Source organism: Trachypithecus francoisi, unplaced genomic scaffold (genome assembly GCF_009764315.1).
Source record: "Trachypithecus francoisi isolate TF-2019V2 unplaced genomic scaffold, Tfra_2.0 Lachesis_group10, whole genome shotgun sequence".
NCBI lineage: Eukaryota > Metazoa > Chordata > Mammalia > Primates > Cercopithecidae > Trachypithecus > Trachypithecus francoisi.
Window position 1 is genome coordinate 60,571,505 of NW_022681455.1, and position 25,152 is coordinate 60,596,656.

Here is a 25,152-nt window from a genome sequence, read left to right on the forward strand (position 1 = left end):
GAGATAAAACATATATATCTTTTAATGTAAATACTAAAATATCACTTTATAAATTCAGAAAATCCAGAGTAGGGAATTTCTGGCCCAAGGCCAGAGCTTTCCAGTTGAAGTCTTTATTTTGCATATTCTGTGGGTTTTCTGTTTTAATTCTATTTGCTTCCATTTATTTTTGCTTTCCTTAGCTTAACATAATGTAAAACTGAATATATCTTAGTTGTACTTTGCATTGACTAATTTTTTTGTCTTTTTAACTTAAAATGTGAAATAAAATTAATCTTCATTACTGTATCTCTGATATTTTGTTTCTTCATCTGTTGCTTAAATTTATTCCATTGTTATTCCTGTAACCCTTAAAAAAATCCAGACACCTTGGGCCACGACTAGTACAGTTTTTATTCTAGTGCAGTTGCTGACTGTATGTTTGTATGTGTGTGTGTATAGTGTGTATAAACTTGCATTTTTGTGCTGTTACAAGAGACTTCTTTTTCCAAGATTTTGAGCCTACTATTTGTCTATTGAATTCATTTTTTCCCTGGAGATCTGTTGCCCAGAGCCCCCTGTCTGGGTTTGTGATTTTTTAGGCATGTTATATATCTTCTATCTCTGAGCTTTACTGCTCTCCTTAATTAGAGCTATTGTTTCCCTGTATTCCATCTTCTTTATTTTTTTATCTATACCCTCTTTCTTTGTTGAAGTCCTTGGTAATTTTCTAATACCCTCTAATACCCTCATACTTGACTAATGATTTGCTTTTACATAGAATCCAAAGTTGAATGTCACTTTTCCTTCAAATTTTATCTCGTTGTTTCTTAGCCTTCTAGCATTTAATATTGCTGCTCTGTTGCCTGATACTTATATAAGGCTTGCTGCATTGTTAGGTTACCTTTCCTCCAACCCAGCTTTAGGATCTTCTCTTTACCTTTTGATGTTCTGAAATTGCAGTGATATATCTGCATTAGCCTTTCATTTATTTTCCTGGGCACTTGGTGGGCCTTTTCAATTTGGAGCGTGTTCTCTTAAACTTTGGGAACTTGTGTTTTCTCTGCAAACTCCTGGAAGACAGATGTTGGCTGGTGCTTTTTACCTATTTCTTGCATCTTTCCAACATTTTGCTTTATGTCTTTCTAGATATTTATTGCCATATTTTCCACCTCTTTGAATATTTCATTTTGACAAATATTTTACTGTTTCTAAGAAATCTTTCATGTATCCTCTTTATTCCATGTTTTTGGTAGTAGTCTATTCTCACAGGGATACACAGTAGACTTTTGAATAATGTGGGATTTAGGGACATAGAACCTCCATTCTTTGCATTCAGAAATTCACATATAACTTTTATCTTCCTCCAAACTTAACTACTAATAGCCTATGTTGACTGGAAGCTTTACAGATAGCAGAAGCAGCTGATTAACACGTATTTTGTATATTATGTGTATTATATACCGTATTCTTACAGTAAAGTACACTAGAGAAATATTAAGACAGTCATCAAAAAGAGAATATGTATTCATTAAGTGGAAGTGGATCATTAAAAAAGTCTTCACCCTCATCTTCATGTTGAGTAGGTTGAGGAGGAGGAAGAAGAGGGGCTAGTGGCTAGTCTTGCTGTCGCACGGGTGGCAGAGAGAGAAGAAAATTGATATATAAGTGGAACTGCACAGTTCAAACCCATTTTGTTCAAGGGTCAACTGAATAGGTGTCTCTTTAGATATAGTCTGAATTAATTTTTCTATTTGTTTATTTTGATCTTTCTCGTAGTACTGCATGCTTTGCCCAAAGGTCAGATTGTTTTTCATTGGTTGTTAATGTTTACAATTAATAGGAAATCTAGCATGTTTTGCTGTGGGATAAGTAGGCTTTAGATAGATAGCCTGAGGTTATTTTGGGGAACCAGGTGAGAAGTACCTTATCATTAGGTGATAACTGTCCTATTTCCGTCAGTTCATTCAATTTAAGTTCAGGGTTAAGAAAATACTTTCTCTTACTTTGAGTTCAATGCTTGGTTGTAGGCCTTGCTGGGTATTCAGGTGGGGGAGGAGATGAGGTTGACCTCTCAGTATTAAGGCTTTCAGTTAATCCTTAATGTCTAGCCCAGCTCACTACTTATGCTATCATTTCATTGTTAGAGGTTCTAAAAGTTTGTTGGACAAGGTTATTCACAGCCTCTTAAGCTTCCGCTTCTTTGGACTCTGGGCTGTGACTTTTTCATGCTCTGTTTTAGTTATCTTTTCTATTCAGTTTTCTCTTCATCTCCTAGAAATGTGTTTAAATCTTTCATTTGCTTTTAGTCTTCTCTTTATTCACTTCGGTGTTACAGGTTTTTACCTTCTATTCCTTCTCATTTTAATGGGATTTGCGGATGGGGAGAGAAAGATGTACGAAGTCTGCCGTATTGAATCAGTGACTCTTTTAATTACATCATAATAAATATAAAATTTCTGGCATCCAGTAATTCTTTCTTAGGGATTTTGGAACCCTCTCCATTATTATCTTGATGGTTATTTCTTTCATGGTGTATTTGCATTACTTTCCTTGCTTTCAGATTTTTTCACCTATTAGTAATATTAATCTTGTGTTAGTAATAAAGCTATCAACAAACTTACTTGAGTTTGCAGGGTTCTCCAGAGAAACAGAACCAATAGATTGTGTGTGTGTATGTGTGTGTGTGTGTGTGTGTGTGTGTGTGTGTGTGTGTGTTTATAGCGAGAGAGAGAGAGGGAGAGATTGATTGATTGATTTTAAGGAGTTGGCTTACGTGATTGTGGAGACTGGCTGGCAAGCCCAAAATCTGCAGGGTAGGGTGGCAGGCTGGAGACTTAGGGAAGATTTGATGTTGCAGTTTGAGTCCAAAGGCATTTTGGAAGCAGAATTTCTCTTGTTCAGCAGACCTCCCTTTTTGTCTCTGAAGAGCTTTACCTAATTGGTTGTAGCTGACCCATATCGTGGAGAGTGATCTTTTTTACTCAAGTCTTTTGGTTTAAATGTTAATTATTTAAAAAATACTTTCACAGCAGCATTTAGACTTGTGTTTGACCACATATTGGGGCATCATAGCCTAGCCAAGTTAACATATAAAATAAACCATCTCTCACCACAGAAAAGTTTATGTGAGTTAATGCATGCATGTTAATTAATTTGATTTAGCCATTCCACAATGTATACATATTTCAAAACATGTTGTATACCATAAACATATATTACTGTCAACTAAATAATGAAAAAATCAAATTAACTATCATAGTAAGGTTCCCAAAACTTGGAACATGATAAATTATTCTTTGAACTGCTATTTTATATATGTTGTCATGAAAGTAGTATTAATCTTAGGATTTTTGAGAAAGTGGTTTCAAGATGAGTATTGTAGGCAGATGCAGCTTAAAAAGAAAACCCCCAACTCTTTTCTCATAAGGAATTGTATATATAAAGGAAATTGAAAAAATAGTTAATATGTGTGGATGTTAATGTACTCAATACTGTGCAAAACCACTTTGCTAGTGCTGTCTTATTAAATCTTCATGACAACCTTAAGAGTTGTAGATACTACAGGTTGAGTATCCCGTATCTGAAATGCTTAGGACCAGAAGTGTTTCAGATTTTGGATTTTATTCTTTGGATTTTGGAATATTTCCGTTATACTTACTGGTTCAGCGAGCCTGCCTAATCTGAAAATCCCAACTCCAAAATGCTCCAATGAGCATATCCTTTTGAATGCCATTTTGATGTTCAAAAAGTTTTGTATTTTGTATTTTGATTTTTGGGTTAAGGATACTCAACCTGTATTATTAATCTCATTTTGTAGCCCAGTAAACTGAAGTTTTGAGAATGGTTAATTTCCCAAGGTTATTAATATGTAAGTCATAGTACATGGATTGCAATCATTCTAATTGTTGTTGCCTTCAAGTACGTAAGTTCTGTTAAGATCTGTGCTCTCAATCGGTTCTCAGATTTCGTTTAGCTTTGTAGTCAGCAAGATTAGGATGTTATATTGTTTTTTTGTGTGTGTTGGTTTCTTTTTAGTTTTGTTCTTGAAAGAACAAAGAAGATAGTTCTCTTTCCTGTTTAAAGAATATATGTGTGTTTGTAGGAGAGATGTATGAGTGCCCGAAATGGCTCTTAGTTATTTTCCATAGGCACTCGAACCATTCCCTGTTTTAACCGGAGTTTAATATAGAAGAGATAAGTATAATTTTTATACTCCATTGACCCATAGTTAACCCGGACCATACACAGACTACTCACCAGTCGTCGGGAAGTTGAACATGCATATCTGTGGACCAAACCGATGATGTTTCTCTGCACCTACCAAAGGGAATCGGGTTCCCACATGCACTTAGGAAAAAAGAAAGACCACGTGGGCACCAGATATTGGACGAAACCCCACCCCTGATATTCAACGTGGGTTCTTTTCTATTTTCCTAAGTGTCGGCTGGTCTGAGAAATAAAGGGAAAGAATACAAAAGAGAGAAATTTTAAAGCTGGGTGTCCGGGGGAGACATCACATGTCGGCAGGTTCCGTGGTGCTCATGGCTCTTAGTTATTAAAGCCAAGGACTTTAGAGAGAAAAACAGTCATTGGCCAGTGATTTTGTTAATCTTGAATACCAGAGAAGTGCTCTAAAAATGTGCCTTTGTTAAGTGCCAACAGGTAGACGTGTACTGCAAGCTACTCGAACCCTTCTTTATCAGATAAGGGTGATTCAGGATGGAATTCATCTAGATATAAGGAAAAAACCTCTAACTTCATACTCATTTTACAGTTGAAGAAATTGTGGTTTATGGATAAACATTACCTTGGATATTTTTTTCTTTGTACAAGTTAGCTGATTTTGACTTTATTCATTTGTTGAATGTCTGTTATATGTCAGGTAATATGCTAGGCAGTGGACATACAATGTTGAGTAAAACAAAACTTGATCTCTTCTTACGGAGCTTAAAGTTTAGTATAGAAATAATTTTTCTTCTTATTTTCCCAGGATGTTTAGTAAGTCTATTTATTTAATATAAACTTACTGGGAGAGGTTGCCTTCCATGAGTTTTGAGTGTTCTTGAGCTTTCTTGCTCAGCATGGCAAGAATGCAAGGTCCTGACCACTCTTTTCCTGGACCGTTTCTCAGGGTCGTAATTATAGCAAGCAGCATTGAAGGATGACATTACATTTGCTCTCTTACCCCCACTTCTTAACTCTACACTCAGCAGGCTTGCTTACTGCTCGCTATAAAAGGCAATGCCTTCTCAACAATATTCCTCTCCTGTGTTTCAACCCATTGTGTGTGTAGGCATCTATATAGGCATACCTGTGTTGTCCCTGTGGAACTTGAGGTGACAGGGGAATCTTGTCATCATGCTGCTTGCTGTGCCATGGGTGACAGAGTTCTTTGTCTTTTACCCAGTACCCTTGTGTTTTCTGTCAGTGAACATGAATCAGTAATAGGCTAGTTCATTAGTTTGTGAATAGGGTAAAAATCCCAGACCCTTTACAGTTCTTGCGGTTCTCAACATTACTGTGTTTTTTTTTTTGAGATGGAGTCTTGCTCTGTCGCCCGGGCTGGAGTGCAGTGGCCGGATCTCAGCTCACTGCAAGCTCCGCCTCCCGGGTTTATGCCATTTTCCTGCCTCAGCCTCTGGAGTAGCTGGGAATACAGGCGCCTGCCACCTCACCTGGCTAGTTTTTTTTTTTTTTGTATTTTTAGTAGAGACGGGGTTTCACCGTGTTAGCCAGGATGGTCTCGATCTCCTGACCTCGTGATCCGCCCGTCTCGGCCTCCCAAAATGCTGGGATTACAGGCTTGAGCCACTGCGCCCCGCCAGCATTACTGTGTTTAATCCCAGGAATTATTTATGAAGGTTTAGCAATACTTTAATTATTAAAGATATTTAAATTTAAATAATTTACCTCTAGGAAGGCAGGGATTGCAACTATGTATGTTATTCATACCAACACTAGAATAGTAGACATTTAGTAAATTTTGACTGGAAAAACGCACAAGGAAAAAGTGGGACCAGATAGTGAGACTAGAAGTTAATAAAATGTGTGATGCAGGTGCGGTACAACTTTGCCTCACAGATTTATAGCAATTACTGTTGAAGAGGAAACATTCCAAAGTAAAGAATACAGTGTCCTGAATGTAAAAACAAATTTGGTATCCAGGAAAAGGGAAATAATTTTTGACACTAAAACTGGAAAGAAATTTCAACCAGTGTGATACGAAAAAATCTTTAACATAATTTCAGTGAACATAGGGCTTTTTCTTATATCCCTCAATGTATATTCCAGTATGAGCAGTATTACAGGGGCTAGCATCATGGTCTGACTGATTCAATCCCAGGATAGATTTTAACTTATCTTTCAAACAGCCTACCTTGGATATCAGTTGTCACTAGATTTTTAAATATATTGATAAGAAGATGAGTTATATGATACTATCTGAGAACTGTTGAGAATGTAATTAGCCTTTTGTTTTATTTTGCCCTATACATAAGTTTTATTAATCATCAGGACTGGGTATGAGATTGCATAAATTCAGGCTCTGATAAGAGTGTTTGTTAGAATAGGAGGCTGTTCTGTAGAGCAGGGGTCCCCAAACTGTGGGCCATGGACCAGTACCAGTTCAGGGCCTGTTAGGAACCCAGCTGCACAGCAACAGGTGAGCTGCGGGCAAGTGAGTATTACCGCTTGAGTTCTGCCTCCTGTCATGTCAGCGTTGGCATTAGATTTTCATAGGAGCGTGAACCCTATTGTGAACTCTGCATGTGAGGGATCTAGGTTGTGCTCTGCTTATGAGAATCTAATGTGTGATGATCTGAGGTAGAACAGTTTTATCACAAAACCACCCCCTCATCCATGGAAAAATTGTCTTCATGAAACTAGTCCCAGGTGCCAAAAAGGTTGGGGGCAGTTGCTGAAGAGGATAGGGCCAAAATTTTCCTCAAAAAGTTATTTTGGGGTCCTCTGTAACATCTTAAATAGACAGGAGTAGCCCCACACCTTCAGACACGAAGATCATTTTGGTGTATTTTTTGTTTTATAGCCCACATTTAAAGTAAGAACTAGCTGAGTAAAATTAATCAATTGTATCCTCTTTAGTTCCAATGATTTTTCTTGCTATTTTCTTCTAGTCATGGCAGGATTGCAGAATCCCTTGTTGCCATTTTTACTGTACTTGTTGCCTGGATTCTTTTGGAACTCTGTAGACCTGTGTCTTCTCCTCTTGTACTCTTTTCCCTTCCATATTTATTTGCTTAGTTGGAGGATCTTCTCAAAAGATTTCTGATCTGAATCTACTGGTATTGGTGCTATTTTCTGCCATCTGTTCTTTCCTAAAATACTGCCTTTTCCTAATTTTGGTCTTTTGTCATAGGTTTTTTATCATGTCTTTAAGTGAACCATGAATGACAAATTAGTTATCAAATATGTGCTTACATAACAAGAACGATAAATTGTCATGTAATGATTACATGGAAGTTTCCAGAAGTACGAGAATATCCAAAATGATGACATTGTTTAAAGCATAATTGATGTCATTTCTGTTTTCCTGCTAAAGCTAATTTCCTGTAAACAGAGTCTGAGATTAGGATGAGAGCATTTTAATGGTTGACAACTGCAGTGGGTACCAATCTCAGAAGATACAGTGTGAATAGTGCCCGTTTCAGGTGAGTAGACAACAGCCTGGATAGTTTAAGGAAGTGAAAAAAAAAATAATTTTGGTACAAAGAATATCAAGGATCCTTGAGCAAATGTTTTCTTAACCTTAGTTTTGACCTCCTTTTCCTTTGTCTAATTAGCCTCATAATTACTGATTTTTTTTCTGTCAAGAAGAAAATTAAATAATAAAATCTGTAAGCTCTTTGCTATCTTTTGAGGATACTGATCAGAAAGAAATTCTGATAAAAGATAGAGAGCTGCATCTTGATTCTTACGGGATCTCAAGATGAGACTGGCTAATTTATAGTGGCCCAGAAGAGTGATTACTTGTTTCAAGGCCCTATCCTTGGTTCGCCTTCACTATCCTAGAAATAAATGTATCTGCCAGCTACAGAAGCTGAGTTTCGTAATTCCTTGGCAGTGGCAGATTCTTGTTTTTTAGAGAAGTAGGAAAACTGGCTACCTAGATTTCTCCAAATCATAGACCTAGGCCTCCTCGGTCTCCCTGGCTGTCCATTTCTCATTTCCTCAGCCTCCTGTCTGACCCCAGAAACACTTTCTGTACTCTAGACTCTATATTCTTTTCCTAGTCTCTGTTACCATCATGAATTTGCTTCCCATAGGTTGTAATTTACTGAGTCGTCATCTTGATTTAGAATTTTTGGCCTTGGTTTTAGTTAGGATTAGGCTCAGCTAACAGAAAACTCCAGATAACAGTGGTATAAAGAAAAAAATTTATTTTGTCATGCAGTAGCTCAGAAGGAAGTGACTGAGAGCTATTATGGAGTTGCACAGTGCCAGGGACCCAGACTCCTTCTACCTTGCACTATCATGTATGATCACTAATTCCACATTTATTGCATAATTTGAGATGGTCTCTGCAGCTATCAGATACTGATTCCACTCAGTAAAAAAGGGGAGGGACAGGTAATATCTCCTTCATTTAAAATCGTATCCTGAAAGTTGTGTGTTCATTTCTGCTCACATCCCATTGGCCACACCTTAGTAACCACAGCTATCAGTAAGGTAGATTGAAAAGTGTCATTTTTATTTTGGGTAACCATGTACCCAGCTAAATAATAGAAATTCCAGTAAACGAGGAAGAATGGCTGATTGGGCAACAGCTGGCAGTTTCAAGTACAATTTCTATAGCTCAGTCTGTGAGGAATCTGAGATCATCACCTTTTCCTAGCTCGCTGGTCATCCTGGGACCCAGGTTTGACCAATACTTGGCCTTTTTTCAGAGCTCATCCTGCCTCACTTGTCAAAGACTTCTAGACTGTATATCTGTATTTCCTCCCTAACAAATGGAACTTGGGAATCAGATAAAGTCCAGTTCTCTGTTCATAGAGCATGATCATTTGCTTGTATCAGAATTTTTAGAGGGAGATTGAATTCTTGTTTCACTCTGAAGGAGATGGGTGTCAAAATTGCTACTTGTGTATTGGAGATATTTCATTAAGGTAAGGTAAGCAAACTTTTTTGATTGTACATGTTTATACATAAGACATTTGCGTGCACACCAGTATTTTTACATGTGTTTATATTACTTGTCTTACTATTCTACTGTATTAATGTATGTTGCATAACAAATACAGTAGATATTAAATATTTTAAAATGTTGAGCATAGATAAAATATTTATACTTTTCAAATTATTAAGTAAAATTATTAGTTGTATAAGAACTTACTTAGAATGCATTATGATTGCACATGCTTAATTAGTTTTGGAAATTTCATCTTATTTTGATCTAATTTTTTACATATCTGGTTCCAAATTGAGCTTGATACTGGGTTTTAATGGCTATCATAGCTGAAAAAGATAACTCGATTATACATGTATTTAAATGGAAGAAATTTATTGTAGGCTCTAGTTACTAAGTTATAATCTTAGTTTTTTTTGTTTTAAATACAGAAAAGCTTTTATTTTAGTTAATTAGAACATTTCTACCATCTTTCAGTGTGCTTGTTGTTCTTTTAAACTACTAGGAAGTGGTTACATTAAATAGTTATTACCATATAAGATCAAAATTCACTGAACTTTTTTTTTGTTTGGAAAAATTTTTAAATGTCCAGATTAAAAACATTTTTTTTAAATGCCTCATTTCATTTTTAGCCATATATCACATAACAGTGAAAACATACCTAACCATCAATTTTCTTAGCCCGTGTTTTTTCTTTTTAAAGTAAGAAAAGAGTTTCTTTCTTATCACTAAAATACCATTTTATGTAGAAGGGACAGATGAAAGGTGTCTATTTTCTCATATGACTTATCACATCTGCTTATAATAGAAAAGGCCAGCATGTTTGTAACACTTGTCTCATTTGTAGAACATTTATTTTGTAAAACAAAAATTTATTTTTTAAAAATAAAGTAAGTATAGTATCTCTATTAAGGCCTTTGCTGTGAATTAATGGAGAATTTTTATGTGGCATAAAGATTTTAGTAATTACTTTTCATTTCATTAAAATTACTGTTTTGTTTTGTGGTGGGTTTTTTCTTTTTTTTTTTTGAGACAGAGTCTTGCTCTGTTGCCCAGGCTGGACTGCAGTGGTGTGATCTTGGCTCACTGCAACCTCGGTCTCCTGGGTTCAAGCAATTCTCCTGCCTCAGCCACCCAGGTAACTGGGATTACAGGTGCCTGCCACCACGCGTGGCTAGTATTTTTGTATTTTTAGTAAAGACGGGGCTTCATCATGTTGGCCAGGCTAGTTTCGAACTCCTGACCTCAAGTGATGCACCCACCTCAGCCTCCCAAAGTGCTAGGATTACAGGCATGAGCCCCCGCACCTGACCTAAAATTACTGTAAACAGTCTACTGTTTTACAAAGTATTTTTAGTGTAAAAGGAACTGTATTTATATTAATGACATTCTGTAACAATGCAAAGTGCTGAAGCCAAACAAATGCATTAAGGGTATCAATTCCTCTCTACTTTATGGAATTTTTACTCTTTCAGTATCCTTTCTTTTGGATAAATTGACATGTATTCATCAAGGATACTAGTGGCAATCTGATTAAATATTAGTTAAGTTTGATTTCTTTTTCTATGATGAAAGTAACATTTCATCATAGATTGATTGTCATGCCTACCCCTTTAGTTATACACACCACCTTAGGAAATGATTTGCTTAATGTATAAAGTCTAATAAAAGCTGCAATAAGGATGTCTTTTGAAAGAGTGACTAATTTAGAGGTAGTATCTTTTTAAGGTATACTGACTGTTTTTTCATGTGTTTCTCCATAAAAAGTTCTGCTGAATGCCTGACAAACTTTGACTTTGTCTTTATGAGATCAGGGAACGCCTAGTAAAAGTAAATATTTATAACTTACTCTGGGTACTGACATTATTGTTGTTCATCTTAGTTTTTTACGTATATATGTATTTACATATATATGTGGCATAAATATTTTAATAATCTTTAATACATTTATTTGCTTAGTTTTTGTCAGCATTTTTTTTCTTTTGAAACATTTCCTTATATTGTAGAGTCGTTCCTCGGTATCCATGGGAGATTTGTTCCAGGACTTCTCCCTGCCACAATACCAATATACTCAATATGTTCAAGTCTCTGATATAAAGTGGTGTAGTATTTGCATATAACCCATGCATATCCTCCTATATATTTTAAATCATCTTTGAGTTATACCTAATACAATGTAAGTGCTGTGTAAATAGTTGTGGTACAGTGTTGTTTAGGGAATAATGACAAGAAAAAAAAGTCTGTACATTTTTCATACAGGCATCATTGTCCCCCTCCTTTTTTTTTTTTTGAGATGGAGTCTTGCTCAGTTGCCCAGGCTGGAGTGCAGTGGCATAATCTCAGTTCACTGCACTCTCTGCCTCCCGGGTTCAAGCCATTCTCCTGCCTCAACCTCCCAAGTAGCTGGGATTACAGGCATGTGCCACCATGCCCAGCTAGTTTTTGTATTTTTAGTAGAGACAGGGTTTCACTGTGTTTGCTAGGCTGGTCTTGAACTCCTGACCTCAAGTGATCTGCCTGCCTTGGCCTCTCAAAGTGCTGGGATTGCAGAGGCGGGGTCTCCCTAAGTTGCCCAGGCTGGTCTTGAACCCCTGCGCTCAAGCAATCCTCCTACCTTGGCTTTTGAAAGTGCTGGGATTACAGACATGAGCTACCATACTCAGCCTTCCCAGATATTTTTGATTTGCCGTTGGTTTTATTCACATATGAAGAACCCATGGATTTGGAGGGTTGACTGTATGTCCTTTTAAAAGACACTTTAAACTTTAAATATGTTTTGGAACAAAGTAGACTGTAAATCAGATATATGCTATTTAGATACCTGGTTAAGGATACTTGTTGTTTCAAGGTTTAAACATTTTTTAAATTTAATTTTGTATTTTAAAAATATAAAACATACCGAAAAACAAAGTGCAGTGTACTCACATTTAGTCATCACCAATATTCAACAGCTGTTCCTCCATCCAGTCTACCCATTTAGTTAAACTTCATCATATATCTTCCCAGAAAGGACTTATACATAACAGTACCATAACTACACCTAAGAAACAATTTCCAAGTATCATCTAATATTCTGTCCATGTTCAAATTAGTCATTTGTCCCCAATACATATAATACTAATTTTTTCCTTGGGAAACAAAGGTCTCTTAGCAACATCCTGAGTTTTAGATTTTTTAAATTGTATTTTCTGCAAGTTGGAAATTAGGTTTAATAGCTTGATTAGAGACAAACATATTTGGCATTCAGAAAACTTCGTAGGTAAAGCTGTATAGTGTCACATCTTAGAATGTTTATCATCTGACTCGATGTTAAATTGGATTACTGGGTTAAGGTGGTGAGAGCAAAATCTCTTCTTCCTAAATACTTGAGATGGCAAGTAATCTACACAGAGATGCAGCTTTGGCAATGTGAAAATATTTAGTTCCTCATCAGCGTTTTTCCTAATGGTTTTATGCATCCATTGATGATATTCGCTGGAATCAGTTGTAGTGAAGTGATGGCTTTCTATATTTAACTTTTCTTTTACATTTATTTGCTGGCATTCTGGTAAGGGAAAGTTTTGTTTCATTACCTGGTTGCTTACAGTTCCTACTAAAGAGGCAGATTAGAAGGAAAGAATGAACATTTCAAAGTTAGGAGTTGGAGGAATGATCTTTCAGAGTAAGGAGTTTTGGTGAAATGATTACTGCTAGTGGCAGAGGTGGCAAATGGTTTTTTTTTTTGACTTTCACTTTTTTTTTTTTTTTTTTTGAGACAGGCTGTCACTCTGTTGCCCAGGCTGCAGTGCAGTGGCGTGATCATGGCTCACTACAGCCTTGACCTCGTGGGCTTCAGTGATCCTCCACCTCCTGGGCTTAAGTGATCCTCTTGCCTCAGCTTCCCAAGTAGCTGGGACCACAGATGTGTACCATCACACCTACTAATTTTTTTTTTTTTTTTCGTTTTTGTATAGATGGGGTCTCCATGTTGCCCAGGCTAGTCTTGAACTCCTGGGCTCAAGTGATTGTCCCGCGTGGGCTTCCCAAAGTGCTGGGATTGTAAACTTGAGCCACTGCACCTGGCCCTCTTTCCTTTTTGATGGTTATAATGAGTTAATAGATTGAAAAAATATATATCACATTGCTTTTTTCCTTATGATGCTCAAATTTTTTTTTTTAACCAAATCACCTCACAATGTAGTCAGTGAGATGTACTTTTAAATGTGTGTTCCATTGCATAGTTTTGTTACCGTTACAGAGGCAGAATGCTTCTAAAAGTGCTTGCTGATTTTTTTCATTCTGTGATTTTTAATTTTGGCCTTAGGACCATATTTTCCTCTGTTGCATGTATAATTACAGTCAGTTTCAGTATAAGATTTCTTGATATGCAACTTCAAAAAGCACATGAAACATGTAAAAGGAGGTCAGCTTAGAAATTAACTGATCGGTTGTGAAGGTTTGGTAGAAAATTTTTTCCTTAGCTTAAGGCTGAATGTTGATGAAATGCTTTAAATTAAATTTGATATACACTGGTGACAGGAAAATTGTCAAATAAATGACCTTGATTAGTGGACAAAGCAATCTTGGCTTTAATATAGAAACATTCTTGTGATGATTTAGGAAAATAATTATTGTAAATAAATCTTCAGGAAACTGACATTTAAAAAAGTATATTGATAGTTCTTCCTTTTTAAAGCAGTATAGTGAACATAGTTTAGCTTTTAACTGTTGATTTAGTAGTCTTGGGAAACAAATGATTGTATTATTACTTATTAGCAATGTCCTTAGGTACTGTTTTTGTAGGTAAGGCTTTTGGTCCCTGTATTAACTGGGCCTGGGCCAAATACACTAGGAAAAAATTGCTTTTCAATGATGTGTTTCTCCTCTTTTTATAATACTGTCTTAGGACCTTGTACTTTATCTTTCTCAAACATCTAGAATATTCGATCCATTCATCTAATTGTGAAAGGCCAGGAAACTTGAGTTAATAGAAATATGTGAAATAAAAATAAGAGACTACTTATAAAGGTGTGTATATATGTAAAACACATGGACAGAAATAAACCATATTAAAGTAGGTTTTCTCTGAGGGTTTCTATATACTTGATTTTTCTTGAGGAAGGCTCTAGAGTTGGAAAGCTAACTGACATGAACTTGATGTAAGGGATTACCCATTCTCAACTGTTCATAAGAGGCCAGAGAAACTTCTGGATGATAACAGGAAGCATTTACTGACTTTTAAACCTACGTTATAGAATGGAGCAAGATACATTTTACTGTTGTTGCAAGGCTAAATACATATAATACTAATTTTTTCCTCATTAAGTTATGACATTTACCTAGGTATGTGTATCAGAATTGTGTTTTCCAAGTTGTAATAATTCTCTTACGTGTTCCAAATTTATTGCAGAGTTGACTTTTTTAATTCTATTCAGGTTCATATCTTTAATCTCTGTAATATATTTGATGAAAGTTCCTTTTATATAGGCTTTTTTATACTCTTAAAAGGAGACTTTGATTCCTAGGCATACACCTGAAAAAATACTACTAATTCTGTCTTTTTGAGTGAGCAGCTTTTTTTGTAGTTATTTGGTTATTCCATGTTTGGATGCTTCCTTCTCATCTGTGCTTTCTAAACTATCATCCTAACTGCATGGGTTAGTCAACACTACTGTGATGGTGTAGAGGTGTTTTATTCTATTTCTTTTGGTTGCTGAGGAAAATAACTTCTGATTTGAGTCTAGTTGAACATGGAGGTTCTCATCTCTTGAGATAGAGCCATGATATTTTTGTATGCACTCATGCATTTGTTCATTTAAGCTATGTTTTAAAACGGAGTATTTTATGTTCCAGCTGCTGTTCTAGCACTAGTGATACATCAGAAAACAAAAGAATAACAAATTCCTGCTCTTGGGGAGTTCTATTTAGTGGAGTGTATAGTACCATAATAGTCTTTTCCTGGGCTACTACAAATTAGGGCTGTTAATTATTTAACTCATTTTCCTGGCCTCTCTTACTTACTGAAAAAATTAATGTGATTCTCTAAGAACTCTGGGTGGTCCTGTTTGTGTCTGTTATTTTCATATGTTTGAGTAAATGCAACTGAAATGTTACAGAACAAAGTGCCTAGTTGGGAATTGACTTATTAGAATGTGAAACTCAGTGAATAATAATGAGATCCATATTATAAGATGGTTGAGCCTTTTTTTTTTTTTTAAACCTATTCCTGTTTTACAGTAACGTGATTTTCATTAAATAACATTCCAGGGATCAGCAATTTACAACAATCATATGTAAGGTATAATGATTTGCTTTGAGATAAAAGTGATTGGTACTGTACTGTTTGTTTAACAAATGTTTATTTCATACCTATCATATGCCAGACTGTTTCCAGTGCTGGAGGATAGAGTGGTGTTTGAGACAAAGTCCTTGCCCTCATGGAACTTGCAAGTATTAGGTTGGTGCAAAATTGATTGCGACTTTGGCCATTACTCTGAATGGGAAGAAATACAATTACTTTTGCATCAACCTAATTAATTGTAAGGTGATAGAAAATGTCTAATTGTTTTTTTGGTGGCAGAAGTCCATGGTTTATTTGACTTGGGCTAATTAGGGTGGGCCTCTCTCTAACATGGAGAGTAGCTGCATGCTGAGATACTTGTAGTGGCCAGCCTTTTGAAAATCCTAGGCAAGTAAAGTACATTTTCAGCAGAGAAATAGCAAATGAAGTGTACTCAAAATGATGTTTAGTTTATCAGATTAAAGTAATTCATGGTTACTAAATAGTTTTAGTATCTCTGAGGGTTGTGTTTACATGATTACATTCATATTTACAGTTGTTTTTTTTTTTTTTTTGAGACGGAGTCTTCCTCTTTCGTCAGGCTGGAGTGCAGTGGTGTGATCTTGGCTCACTGGAACCTCCGACTCCAGTGAGGTTCAAGTGATTCTCCTGCCTCAGCTTCCCGAGTAGCTGGGATTACAGGCACGCACCACCACGCCCAGCTAATTTTTGTATTTTTAGTAGAGTCGGGGTTTCACCATGTTGGCCAGGATGGTCTCGATCTCCTGACCTCGTGATCCGTCCGTCTCGGCCTCCAAAGTGCTGGGAGGTATGAGCCACCGTGCCCGGCCCATATTTACAGTTTTTAACTGAACCAAGTCTGTAGTTGGTGGGCTGTATAAATAAATGAACTGTGAGACAGTAACTTTTTCATGTGCTATTGCATAAAAAAAAATCTAAGAAATAAAAATAATATTTAAACAATTAAGAAGCAATTCATAAAGTATTCTCCTCTTCTCCACAGACACACATACTCATATTAACAAGAGTGTATACTTTATCTCACTGTAGGTTTTCTAGAATTGGTTAGTGTCTGGCCAAGTGCCTCTTTTCTGCCTGTTTTTATACACATAGGGCAGACAGAGCTAATCCAAATGAAAATTTGGAATGTGTTTTTTTTTATTTTTCTTAATTTCATAATGTTGCTTGGTAGCTTAAAAAACACTTTTATACATTTTTTTGCCTTTATTGTAATGTCCTATATTTAGATACTCCTTTAATGATATTAAAAGATCATATTTTATGGTTAAGTTTCTACTACTCTGTTTTCCACAGGTATGGTTTGTGGTTACATGATAGGATATCTACTGTTAAAGCAAACTAAATATGCCTGAGAAGGACTCTACTTCTATATTTGAGTGCTTGTGGATGAGCCATAACCTAGCTTAATAGGCAGACAAGATTGGAAACCTAACCTGGAGTATGTGCCTGTACAATAGCTGAGTACTGGTCAATCCCAGTGGCCATACTTGAACCACAGTTGAACACAGTGTTCAAACTGTTCACATAAGGCAAACGCCAACCTGTAACCAATCCAGCTATTTCTGTACCTCACTGCCGATTTCTGTATGTCAGTTCCCTTCCCTTTTTTGTCTATAAATTTGTTCTGACCGCGAGGCACTCTAGGAGTCTCTCTGAATCTGCTCTGATTTTGGGGGCTGCCCGATTCATGAGTCGTTCACTGCTCAGTTAAGCTCCTTTAAATTTATTTCTCTTCAAGTTTTCCCTTTAACACTATCTTATTCTTTGTTTTGTCTATGCTTGGGATTTTTTTTTTTTTTAATGTCAACAATCTTGTATTACCAAATGTGCAGGATTAACACTTTAACATGGCTAACAGCGGAAACAGCACCTCTAACAAGTTCAAGTATGGAGGTGTAGACCCAATAAAGATTGTCTCTTAGAAAAGGATTGAAAAGATACGGGTATCTGCTTAAGTATTTTTTGTTTTTAAATAGTTTTCCAGTGTTGCAGAAAAAATATCCCAAAGTGATTTCTGTTCATAAAAAAGCAGCATTAGGCAGCCTGTGCTGCCTTATAAACCCCAACTCAGGATAAACCATAGGATAAAATCAACCCCCAAAACATTAAAAAAAAGTCACCCTTTCTTTTCATCCTTCTCTAGCTTTGACTGCTTATTCCACGAAACATCTAATAACGGGATAAGCAAGACCCAGCTCACTTCTTTCAGCCTTTTGTCTGTTTATTAAGGTTGATCCTTCACCTCTACAACAATCAATAAATTGATCTCTAATTTCTGGCTCAGGTTACTAGAAACTTGCAAAACATCCTTATGTTTTCTTCAAGGATGGGCCTGAGGGTTCCTTGAAAAATCAAGGGGGCAGAGTACCCACCTGAGACTGGAATGCCTGCCAGGCCCTTTCTAAGCAAAAGCATCCCATTACCTTTCAACTGAAAGTCTAACCTACCAGGTAAGAACAAGTAACAAATGGGCACTAAACTGTGGCTGTACCAAAAAGGTGGATATCTCCTCCTGTTAACCATAAAGGTAAGGGAGTTGACAGGAGCCAAGTATTTGATCTTATCTGTCTTTAGAGTTTGCATAGTTTAGGCTGAAGTCATATTGCAGAGAAAAACATTCAGTCAAAGGATAGGGGTGGCTTTTGCTGTATCTGGTAAAGCTGCCATTCCTGGGCAGCCAAATTCGTTGCTCTTTTATAGAAGCTCTTTTCCCTTATACAAAGTACTTAAGAATTAATAGGGAAATTTTAAATTTGACCTAATAACTGACAAACTTAAAGACATACAAAAAGGCAGTATATAAATCCACAAAGTATTCAAGCTTTTTTAGTAACCCCCATTTTTTTTAATCTGAAATTAGTGCTAATGAGTTCTTGAGACTTAATATGAAGCTCTTTGCACTGTAAATATTTTATATTTTTGGAGAAACATTTGATATCTAAGACTAAAATGAATACGTATATATTTGTGTGTGTATATATATACATATTTGTATGTGTGTATATATATATACCATATATGTATGTGTGTATATATGTACACCATATATGTGTGTGTGTATATGTATACCATCTTCGACTCAGTGAACCTGTGTTTTAAAATGTATCATAAGGAAGGAATAGAAGAGGGGAAGAAAAGCATTATTTATATAGCGTTGTTTATTTTTTTCAAACTAAGAACATGATAATATCTACAGGGATAAATTCATTCCCAAATAGTTAATTGTATGTAACATACAACTCGATGGAGTGTGTCATGCCTCAGCCTCTTTTTGGGATGAATCTGTGACTCATCCATGAAGGAAAGAATTCTTACCAAAGGGTGGCCAAGTAGAGAGTGGTGGTCTTCTGTGATGTTAGAGGGGAAAGCTGTAGGGGTTCTGTTAAGAGGAGTTGTTCACATATTTTCTTATTATACTTAAAAAACACAAGCCGTATAAAATAGATAACTATTCTTTATTGTTGTGATACTGCACAGATAGGTTCTTTTTCCCCCTCAAGTCTGATACTTACTGCCAACTTTGTAATAGAATAAATAACTGACATAGAAGTATAATAGTTGAGCTAAGTTTGACCTTTGTGCTGCCTGCATAATTAAGGCATTCCAAATGTGAAGAGCTCCCTCCTATTCCTGATTTGTCATTCTCCCCCTTTGTATGGTATTAAAGTTATTTAAACAAATCTCTTGAGCAGTGCAATAAATTTAACTCTGAATCGTTTGATTTTATTCTCTTTATCTCATTTGCGCCCTTTCCAAACAGATAGGTTTAATTTAAATAGTCTGGAGTTAAAATAGTACCAATGTCAGGAGGACTTCACTTAAGCAAGTTTAATTAGGGCAATTTGGGGTTGGGATGGGAGGAATTTTAATGTGATGTAAAATCAGGCTCGAAGAGATTTCTGAGTATGATCACGGACTTTATGCCAAAATTTTAAAACCATTTGGGATTAAATTTATTCCATTTCTCAACAATAGGGATTGGTGTAAATCACTTTAATACCACACAAAAGGGAGAATTACAGGGCAGGACTAGTAGGGAATTTTTACATTTGTTATATGATAATTATGCTGGCAGCACAAAGGTCAAACTCAGCTTAACTACTTCTAGGTCAGTTATTTCCTCATTTCCTCTGTTATAAAGTTGGCGTTAAGTTTCAGACTTGGGGGTAAAAATGAGAATGGCACCTAGTACCTAGTTCTGGAATATACAAGGGAAGAAAAAATATATTGGAGGTGCTTCTGTTGTTGGGGCTCTTGTTCAGCATGAGAACTCTGGAAACTCTAAGGCAATGTAGAGCTTGATTTAATGTAGAAATAGATTTTTGAGTTGAAGGAAGTGTGTTGTCAGGAGGAGCAGGAGTTCAGAAAAAGATGCATGCTTGGAAATCTTACCTTGAGAAACATCCCAAATGCAGTCTTAGTTATTCTAATTGTAGATTGTTGACCAAGAGGTTGTTCAGGGATAGAACCTCAAGTCATTACTTAACTTCCAAGTTATTTTCCGGCACATACAAACGTTGTCAGATCTCTGTTGATTTTTCCCTCTTCTGTCCCTTTCCTTCTCTCCACTTTCCTCCATTAAACTTAAAAGCGACTACAATTATTGTCATTCTTCATTTACTTACTCCTTAACTCCTACTCATCTGATTCTCTGCTTTGTGTGTCAAACTAATGGATTTCTCTCCTTTATTTGTTCTTTGGGTTGCAGTTAACCTTCCTGATTCCCACTACTATGAAATTTTTGTGATGCTGCTTTATCTTCACGCATCTTTGGTCTGATATTTTTCCTTCATATCATCAGTATATCAAAAAAGTGAAGTCAGTATGTTACTTCCAAATTTGTTCTTTCCAACTTCTCTGTTTGGTCAGTAGAAACATTTTTTTCTCACTTATCAAGGTTTAAGTTCTCCCAATCTGTCTTTTCCCGTAATGCTTTTACTCAGCAAATATTTTCTGGAATACCTACTATATACAAGGTTGTGATTCTAGATTCTGGGGATTCAGCCACAAGTAAGAGACAAAGGTCTTTACCTGTGCAGCTTATGCTCTAGTGGAGAAGACTGTCAGACAGATACTTAATGTCATGTAGAGAAACATTTTAAAGGATAAAGTATGCTAAGGATCCGTAGGCAGTAATGGGAATATGTGCTGTTTTGCATAAGGTGGTTAGGGCAGATTTCTCTGAGAAGATGGTATCTAAGTAAAATCTGAATGAAGGGAAAGAATGAGTTATGGGTATTTGGGAGAAGAGCCTTCATGCAGAGGGTATAGCAAGTGCAAAAACCTGGAGATGGGCTTATGCTTCCCTATGTTCAGGAAAAGCCATTGTGACTGGAGGAGAGTGAATCAGCAGGGGGAGGAGATGAAGTCAAAGAAGTTGGCAGGAGAAGATCCTGTTATAGGACCCTATGGGCCCTGGCTAGGATTTTGGGCTTTATGTCTAAATGTATTGGGAAGGTTTTAGAGGATTTTGAACAGAAGAATATTAACGTGATCTGACTTAATATTTTAGAAGAATCACAGTGATAACTGTGTGGAGAATAAACTGTGTCAGGGGAGAGGGGATGGCAGTAGAGAAACCTGGGACACTAGGAGGCTGTTACAGTCTTGATGAGAGATGGTGATTTGGGAGTAGAATGTTACCTGGTCAGATGTGTGATACATTTTGAAGATAAAGCCAGCAGGATATGCTGATAGCTTGGATGTGTCAGATATGGGGAGAGGAGCTAAGGACAGTTCTTGAGTTTTAGAATTGAACTAGGTGATTGGAGATTCCATTTACTCTGAATACCTTGGGAGGAACAGTTCTTTGAGGGGGAGGGAGGATTGATAGAATCAGTGTTTATTTTTGGTATGTTAACTTTGAAGTACTTGTTAGACAACTTGATGAAGATGTCAGATTACACTCTTCTGAAAGTCTCATGAGCTTTGGGTTGGATAAGATACCTGTGGGAATCAGAGTATAGATGGGCCAGGATAAGATCACCTTAGGGATAGGTGAGTGTGAAGGGATATGTGAGTATTAGTGTAGATAAAGAAGAAAGATGGAGGGACTGAACTGTTGGATCCTTCAATATGTAGATGTCAGCAGGAAGAAAAGGCTTTATCAAAGGCTGTTGACAAGTGGCTAGGGAAATGGGAGGATGTGATATCCCAGAAGTGAAGCGAAAAAAATGGAGATTCAGAAAGTGGAGAGGAATCAGCTATGTCAGATGTTGCAAAGAAATGGAATAATTTAAAACCTTATAATTGACCTTTGGATTTGGCTTGCTAAATCCTGTTGATTCTGCTTTGTAGTATAGCTCTAAAATTCATTACATGACTTCACTCCCTGTCAACAAACACTATTAATCAGGCTTTCCTCCTGATCTGTTTTTCTATTTTGGATGGTTCTTTTTTCTCCTGTTTACATTGTAGAATACATGCTCATTATAGAAAACTTGGAAAACTCAGAGAAAGTATAGTGAAGGTTAAAAAACAACAGCAATGGCAAAATTCCTTACAACTAGAGATAATCACGATTGAACAGTCTGTTGTGGTTTTCCTGTTAATGTTTCTTATGCATCTTTGTAATGCATATACTATATATATATATGATTTTCTACAGAATTAATGAAAAGTAGTCTTAAAATTTGCGTATTTAAAGGAACGTAGTAGACCTGTAATCTAATGTCAAAACTTTTTTGAGGCTGAGTGCAGTGGCTCATGCCTGTAATCCCAGCACTTTGGGAGGCCAAGGCAGGCGGATCACCTGAGGTCAGGAGTTTGAGACCAGCCTGGCCAACATGGCAAAACCCCGTCTCTACTAAAAATACAAAAATTAGCTGGGCGTGATGGCACACACCTGTATTCTCAGCTACTTGGGAGGCTGAGGCAGGAGAATCACTTGAACCTGGAGGTGGAGATTGCAGTGAGCTAAGATGGCACCACTGCACTCCAGCTTGGGCAACAGAGTGAGACTCCGTCTCAAAAATAAAATAAATAAAATAAAATAAACAAAATAAAAAAATACCTGAGGATGTATGTGAATGTGTGGCAACAAATATTCCATCACGTTGGAATACCTAATAAAATAAAATAAAATAAAATAACCTGAGGATGTATGTGAATGTGTGGCAACAAATATTCCATCATGTTGGAATACCTAACTGGACTTCCTACCTGTTTTTACGCAAATTATATCTTAAATGAATCCTGATTAATTTTTCTAAAGCATATTCTTCAAACTTTTAGTGCATAGCATAATGGTTAAAAGCATGGGCTCTATTTTTACTTTTATAATACATGCTTATAGCAGGAAATTTGGAAAATAGGAAAAAGATATATTCTTATCTGTTTATGGATAAGAATTACTGCCTATGATTACTGGTAAAATTTTCATCTGTTTTCTGCCATTCTTTTTTTTTTTTCTATCTAAATGTACATACACAGGCATTTTATTTGTGTGTTTGTTTCTAACGAGGATCACACTGTGTTTTCTGATCAGCATTTTTCTTCACAATCCATTCTTTCCTCTCTTTGTAAATTTATTTTGATCAAAGCATATGAGCAGTTTCATGATTCTGTTGGTTGTCAAATTGCTCTTCAAAAAAAATTGTGTCATTTAAAAGTAAACTTATGAAGAATTTTGTTCTCTTTAAATTTTAGGATAGACCACTATCTTGTTGAGCTCTTTTAAATGAAGTTCTACTTGGACACAAAGATGAGGACTAGATAACTCCTTGAGGTTCCTTCTAACCCCTAGGATGAAGATAATAACTAACATTTGTATAGTGCTCTAAAGTTTACAGAGTGAGTTCTCATACATCATCTCACTTGATCCTCACAACAGCCCTGTGAGGTAGGTAGGACAGGTATTGTTATTCTCATTTTAGAGATAAAGAAACTGATAGAGAGGTTAAGTGACTTGATCAAGGTGTTTTTCTTTTTTCTTTTCTTTTTTTTTTAACGTTCTAGTAAGGATTTGAATCCAGACCTTCTGATCTAAATAATCACATTCTTTTTGGCAAGATTTCATACAACTGCACATTTAGAATTACTGATACATGTTGGCTAAGTGGCATTTGTTCTATATAGAAATAAACCTAATGACAATATGAGTATGGTGTTAGTATTTCTTTGACTGTTCCTGAGTCTTCTTATATTCTTTCTCCACCCCACAAATTAAATACATGACTCTGTCTCTCTTTTGACTAGGAGAAGGTAATGTAATTATATACCTATATTAAACATCTACTGTTTTCTCCAGCATTTGGGGGAAGGGGAAGTTACATTATGTTTTTCATTTTTTTCCTGTTTTTTTCTTTTGGTACCAGTCAAGAGTACATCTGCATTGTTTGCTTTCATACATGTAGCATAAAGTCTTGAGAGTATTGGGATCCCAGTTAGAAGTAGAATTTTTGATTCTAACATGAACCTAGAATCCAGCTTTTCAGGGTATGGAACTCTTCAACTGCCTTAACCAAAGTTGTGATACTTGAGTACTCCAGGTATAGTCACCTATGTCTTTCACAAGGGGTCAACAAGTGATAAATGGAAGTGATATTTGAGGCTAAATCAGGAAGGAGTATAATATAGCTAATACTGTCTTTGACTAATTATTTTACAAGGTAGAAGTTTATAAAACTGACTTGATTTGGGAATTTGGTAGTGGCAATTTCACATGTTTGAAAATTTCACGCTCTAGATTTTCAGGAGTATGTAGTGTTATGTTGAGACTATCTCACAGTATTTTCTGTGCTGCCTTTAATTGCCTAACATTCTCAATATTTTTAAAAATTAACTTTTGTTGTTGTTTTTTTCTAGTTGTTGGTCTTGACGATATTATGGATGAAGGAGTTGTTAAAGAAAGTGGCAATGATACCATTGATGAAGAAGAACTGATTTTACCTAACAGGAACTTAAGGGACAAGGTAGAAGAAAATTCAGTGAGATCACCAAGAAAATCACCTCGTTTAATGGCACAAGGTAATCCTTTCAGAGAGGTCTAGCTAGAAAATCAGAGGTATAGGGGCAGATGTGTTAAGTTAGAAAACTGCTGAGCAGGAGTCATGTTTTCTTGATGTTTTGCTAATCCAGTCGTTTTGATGACAATCAGTTTTGAGATCATGTCAATTTGTTCTGTAAGTTTGCAGTACCTACAACCCCACACTACCCATTTCTCCTTCCTCAGAGGAAACCACTAGTAACTCTTTGAGCTGGTTTAATTTTTTTGTTGTTGCTGTTTTTTCAGTATTTACCTTTATATCTCTAGGTAACATGCATATGTTGCGGTTTTTTGATTATTCTGATTTATTATTCATCCATCTATTGACTTTCCACTCTGGATGATTTTGTTCCTGCTACTTGTCCTCATCACAAAAAAGAACATCTTTTTCATTTTTCCAATATATAATTTTGTTAGATCAATGGTAATTATGTTACTATGAGTAATATGCTATTAGAGATGATCCATTTAAGAAACTACAGTTACTTTTCTTGTATAACTTGTTTTTCTGATTTGTTTTTGTTTCTCAGTTGTTTAGTGTGTACATACTAGCAGTTATACTAAAACTGCTCTACCAGTTGACTAAATCTACCTTAAAGATATTTGTGTATTTCAGGTATTCTGTCATATCCATTTTATTGAAAATACCTCTTGGAGCCTTCTGATTCCCTCTTATATAGACAGACTCTTGTTAGTCCTGTGAGCCTGATGCAAAACTGTTCAGGGATCTCCCTTAACCAT

General features: G+C 36.1%; 1 protein-coding gene across 4 annotated transcripts in view; it reads left to right on the forward strand.

Annotated features, from left to right (window-relative positions):
* The window catches only part of PHF3 (PHD finger protein 3), an 81,794-nt gene that overhangs the window by 20,188 nt on the left and 36,454 nt on the right, over positions 1-25,152 (forward strand). For all 4 annotated transcript variants that reach the window (XM_033217550.1, XM_033217551.1, XM_033217552.1 and 1 more), the window contains one exon: positions 24,231-24,392. In XM_033217550.1, the coding sequence (XP_033073441.1) occupies positions 24,231-24,392 (162 nt within the window). The remainder of the gene's footprint in view (positions 1-24,230; positions 24,393-25,152) is intronic.